At 44.5% G+C, this 6,000-nt stretch overlaps 1 protein-coding gene across 1 annotated transcript in view; it reads right to left on the bottom strand.

Annotated features, from left to right (window-relative positions):
• The window catches only part of SLC23A3 (solute carrier family 23 member 3), a 68,820-nt gene extending 63,099 nt beyond the window's left edge, over positions 1-5,721 (bottom strand). Inside the window, exon 1 of the mRNA XM_082262108.1 lies at positions 5,555-5,721. Coding sequence (XP_082118234.1) covers positions 5,555-5,653 — 99 coding nt within the window. The 5' untranslated portion in view covers positions 5,654-5,721. The remainder of the gene's footprint in view (positions 1-5,554) is intronic.
• Positions 5,722-6,000: the final 279 nt, after the last annotated feature.

Raw genomic sequence — 6,000 nt, forward strand, 5'->3', positions numbered from 1 at the left:
AACCCCCCCTATGTGAATAGGTATGGGGTACATAATGGAAACTTGTCAAAGGAGACACTTGTTCCACTGACAGTTGAGCCCCGGTTCACACTTGTGCGTGTGCGGGGTTCGCATGTAATGTCGGAGCGCACTGCTCCGACATTACATGCGATCAGCTGTGCGGTGCGAGTTTAGCCATACAAACTGTATGGCTAAATTCGCATCGCTCCCGCAGCAAACACGCACAGGAGGCATTTTTGCAGCCGCATCAGGATCGGATCGCACAGCGGTTTACACTTGTGCGATCCGATCCTGTGCGAACTGCACGATCGCACTGCGATATGCGATCAAACTGGGGGTGTCGTTAAGATTACATTGACACCCCCAGCGTATCGCATATGGCAGTGTGAACTGCCGGAGGTGCGTGTGCGATGCGGGAACAGGCTGCGAGTTCGCAGCCTTCCCGCATCGCATCAGTGTGAACCGGACCTGAGAGAGAATTTCCCCTAACTTTGGAGAGATTTATTCTCACTTCCTGTGTCTCTATGACATGAAATGATTAGACATCTCCCAAGTAAGAATCAGATAGCTAACAAAAACTTCCAGGGGCTATCTAAGCAGAGCATTATTCCATACCATCCAAAGTGAATAGATAAATAAAGTTTGGTTTTAGACAGATGGACAGGGGGTTAGAACCTCCATCAGGTTTTGATTGCCATCTGTGTCCCTGATGAGGAGATTCGTTCTCTCTATTTGTTCTGATTATCCAATGAGGACACGTGTTCCTGTGACAAATGTCCAAGAGGGGGTTTCTCCCACTTTGAAGGGATTTCCTCTCAATCGTTGACACATGTTGTATATACAGGATAGGAAGTGAAGGCAACTTTGCCCCAATGAGACCCAGAGAGCTAACAAAAACTGTCAGTGGTACCTAAAAATTTGACCTTCAAATATACTTTAACCCCTTCAATACCAAGTCGTAAAATGACGTCGGCAACATTCCTTTATCGATCCGGGCCGCCGTCATATGACGTCGGCCCGTTCTAGCTGCCAGTACGCGCAGCGGCGCGATCAGGGATGAGGCTCGTTCCTTGGAAATAGCCCATCCCTGATCAAGGTAAACAGCCAATAGAAATTGGCTGTTTACCACGTGATCGGCTGTGTCAATCACAGCCGATCCCATGAGCGGCTCCAGCGCGAGCTGCTCGTTCCTTCCTTAATGCGCGGCGATCGGGGACGAGGCTCGTCCCTCGGACAGAGCCCATCCCCGATCTAGGTAAAGAGCCAATGAAAATGGCTCTTTACCACGTGACCGGCTGTGTGCAATCACAGCCGGTCACAAATGTCATCAGAGAACACGGTAACTAGCTGTCACCGTGTTCTCCTCCTCACACACTGATCCTGTGTAAGGAGGAGATTGTGGTAACAGCTAGTTACCAAGTACAGTGCACCCCAACCACACTGATTTCCCCCCCCCCCAATAAAAAGCACCTGTCACTAGCCCATCAAAGTACCCGAGTACCTGTCACCAGCCCATCAGGTACTCTGATGACAGGTACTCGGGTACTCTGATGGGCTGATGACAGGTACTCGGGTATTCTGATGATGGGTACTCGGGTACTCTGATGACAGGTACTCGGGTACTCTGATGACAGGTACTCGGGTACTCGGGTACTCTGATGACAGGTACTCGGCTACTCTGACAGGTACTCTGGTACTTTGAGTACCCGTCACCGGAGTACCCGAGTACCCGAGTACCTGTCACCTACCCATCAGAGTACCCGAGTACCTGTCACCTACCCATCAGAGTACCCGAGTACCTTCCACCTGCTCATCAGAGTACCTGACACCTGAAGTACCCGAGTACTTGCCACCTGCTCATCAGTACCCATCACTACTCATCAGTACTCATCAGTACCCATCAGTACCTATCACCTATCAGTATCAGTACTGATCATCCGTACCCATCAGTACAGTATCAGTATCACCTATCAGTATCAGTACTACTCATCAGTACCTATCACCTGCCCATAAGAGTACCCGAGTACCTGTCACCTGCCTATCGGAGTACTCGAGTACCTGCCACTTGCTCATCAGTACCAGAGTACCTGTCACCTGCCCAGCAAAGTACCCGAGTACCTGTCACCCTTCATACAGCCACCATGTCTAAGTCCAAAAAGGTTTATATACGTCCTCCGTTTAAACCTAAATATCGGTGTTATGGCAGCAGATAGTTGCCATAACCCTGGTATTTCTTTAAACGGTGGACGGTTGGCTTTCCGATAAGGGTGGTCCCAGCGGCAGATTCGCCGCAGGATCACCCTTCAGGGGTGGCGGAAGAGGTGCCCCCCCTTCCGCCGCATTCTGGTCCTTTTCCCAGCTTACCGGACCCGCCGGCAGCGGGGAAAGCGATCCGGTCCCGGATCCTCACAGACAGGATGTCGAGTGAGGGCAAGCTTGCCCTCACTCGACTCTATGGTCTTGGAGGACCGGAGCTACGGCAAACGTCGTTGCCTAGCAACCAGTTTAAAGGTCCCTTTTTTTTTTTTTTTTTTTTTATTTAATTTTTTTTTTATTTTTTTTTTTTTTATTTTTTCTATCTTTTAGTGTACTTGTGAGATCTGAGGACTTTTTGACCCCAGATCTCACAAAAAAGAGGTCCTGTCGTGCCTTTTTCTATTACAAGTAATGTTTACATTTCTTGTAATAGAAATAAAAATGATCAATTTTTTTTTAAAAAAAAAAACAGTGTAAAAAAAAAAAATAATAAATAAAATAAATAGTAAAAAAAAAAAAATGTAAGCGCCCTGTCCCCGCGAGCTCGCGCACAGAAGCGAACGCATACGGAAACCCCGCCCACATATGTAAACAGTGTTCAAACTACACATGTGAGGTATCGTCGCAATCGTTAGAGCAAGAGCAATAATTTGAGCCCTAGACCTCCTCTGTAACTCTAAAATAGCAACCTGTAGAAATTTTTAAATTGTCGCCTATGGGGATTTTTAAGTACCAAAGTTTGTCACCATTCTGTGAGTGTGCGCAATTTTGAAGCATGACATGTTGGGTATCTATTTACTCGGCGTAACATTATCTTTCACATTATGGAAAACAATTGGGCTAACTTTACTGGTTTCTTATTTTTTAATTCAAAAAAGTGAATTTTTTCCCAAAAAATTGCGTTTGGAAGACCGCTGCGCAAATAAGGTGTGATAAAAAATATTGCAATAATCTCCATTTTATTCTCTAGGGTCTCTGCTAAAAAAAAATATATAATGTTTGGGGGTTCTAAGTAGTTTTCTAGCAAAAACAACTGATTTTAGCTTGTAAACACCAAATGTCAAAAATAGGCCTAGGCAAGTGGCTAGGATGCATGATGATGCTCCTTGGATGTTGGGCCCCTCTATATGGCTAGGCTGTGAAAAAGTTTCACACATGTGGTATTGCCATACTCAGGAGGAGTGGCAGAATGTATTTTGGGGTGTCATTTTTGCTATGTACATGCTATGTGTTAGGAATATCCTATAAATTGACAACTTTGTGTAAAAAAAAAAAAGTTTTTATTTTTTTCCCACATTTTCCAAAAACTTGTGGAAAAAAAATGACTTGTTCAAAGGACCCATAATGCCTCATAGAATATACGTTGGAGTGTTTGCTTTCCAAAATGGGGTCATTTTGTGGACTTTTCCATTGTATTGGTGCTCTAGGGCCTTGAAAAGTGTGATAGGTAGTAAGAAAGTTTTATGTGTATTTATGCTCCTAAAACGCCTTATGGTGCTACTTGGACGTGGAGTCTCTTTTTGTGGCCAAGCTGTGTAAAAGTCTCACACATGTGGTATCACCATACTCCGAAGGAGTAGCGGAATTAATTTTGGGGTGTCATTTTTGCTGTGTACATGCTATGTGTTAGAAATAGCTTATAAATTGACAACATTTTGGGAAAAAAAGAAAAAAAAATTTTTTCTTCATTTTCCCAAGAATTGTGGGAAAAAATTATAACTTCAAAAAACTCACCATGCCTCTTACTAAATACCTTGGACTGTCTACTTTACAAAAAGGGGTAATTTGGGGGGTATTTGTACTGTCCTGACTTTTTAGTGTCTGAAGAAAGGAGATAGGCCGTCAGTAAATCTGGTGTGATCAATTTTCAGTAATTGGTACCATAGCTTCTAGACTCAATAACATTCACACAGACTAAATAATATACACTAATTTGGGTTAATTTTACCAGAGATATGTAGCAGTATAAATTTTGGCCCAAATGTATGAAGAAAAATTAATTTTTTGCAAAATTTTATAAAAGAAACTAAAAAAAGTGTTTTTTTTGCAAAATTTTTGCTCTTTTTTTGCTTATATCACGAAAAAAAAAAACCCCAGTTGTGATCAAATACCACCAAAAGAAAGCTCTATTTGTGTGAAAAAAAATGATAAAAATTTTGTTTGGTTACAGTGTAGCATGACTGAGCAATTGTCATTCAAAGTGTGAGGGTGCTGAAAGCTGAAAATTGGTCTGGGCAGGAAGGGGGTCTAACTGCTCTGTATGGAAGCGGTTAAAGAATGGCTTAGGGTCCATTCACTTTTGTGCAACTTGTCATGCGGCTTTGGACATGACAAGTCACAGCCCATTATTTGCACTGGCACCCTAGAAGTTCAATGGGACTTTAATTCGCAGCGATTTTGAAAAGTCACCTGCACTACTTTGGTGCGACTTTGGTCCGGAGAATGCAAAGTTGGATCAAAGACATGCAAATGTGAATGGAGCCTTATGGGCCATACACACTACAATTTTCTGAAGACTTTTTCCTTTAGACTTACCAAAACCATATAATATGAGGTCAAACCTAAACACTTTCAATTTGTATGCAATCTGGCAGGCCCTTGCACTACATAGAAAAGGTAAATCTGGAGGAAATCTAACCACAAAAGTTGGATAGTGTGTATCCAGCTTTAGACCAGTGGTCCTCAACCAACGGCCAGGCTGCATCCTCAGCTCCCCCAGGCCTCCAGACAGCTTAACCTCCCACTGTGCCTCCCAGCTTCCATATTGCCCCCAACCTCACATAGAAGCCCACAGTGCCCCCAAGACCCCTGAGAGCCCTCAGCATCCCCCCCTCCCCCACAAACCCCCAACCTCCCAACCATGCAGAACCTCAAGTCCTCTATAGTGGCTCCAACCTTCAACACTGTCCCACAGAGCCCTCCAACATCCCTACTCCTCAGACCCCTCCAGAAACCTCATCTCCTACAGGTCCACAACACCTGCTGCAGAGACACCTAACTGACTCCACAACCTCCACCCCACAGTGACACCAGCCCCATCCAGAGGTTTTAAGCAAATCAATACATGCCTTGCATTCCCATACATTTATTGTGTAGCATAAACTTTATTCTTAACGTTGGGGCATGGAAGGTTTTAGTAGAACTTACTAAGCCCTGGTCTCAAAAAAGTTGAGATCCACTGGCCTAGACTATCCTTTCTGCAATTTTGCTATGCATTAAGATGCATCTATTTTTCCAGGTTCCATAATTGCTATCATTACTGTGGTGTACCCCCAGGTAGAGGTAGGCTGTCACTTACCTGAATAGCAAAGAAGAAGCTCAGTAGCCAGGGTGGAGTATGGTGAGGTCTGTAGGTCGAGATCCGAGAAGCTTTGGTTCCACAACAGATTATAGACATCTCTTTCCGCAATAGCAATGGCGGATGGAGTAAAAAGGCGAGAAGGATCTCGCTGCCAAAGGACCCATCACCAGCTGAACTGACAACTTTTGTCTGATTCCTGTAGGCCCATTTCTGGTCAGTCATTTACTTTGGTGTCATGCTTGCATGCACAGGGGTTTTCCAGTAACCTGAAGCTCTCGTGCGGAGATCATATGTAGGAAATACTGTTTCCAGGAATAGGGGGGATAATTCCTGCAGTGGCTGCGAATTAAAGCACCGTGGCCGCTGCATGTGTATACCACCCAGGCGCTGGGGGAGAGAAGTTGAGCGGAAGTAAAAGCACAGCGCAAACTTGGGGTTTTACC

Source organism: Pelophylax lessonae (genome assembly GCF_965119305.1).
Source record: "Pelophylax lessonae genome assembly, chromosome: 6".
NCBI lineage: Eukaryota > Metazoa > Chordata > Amphibia > Anura > Ranidae > Pelophylax > Pelophylax lessonae.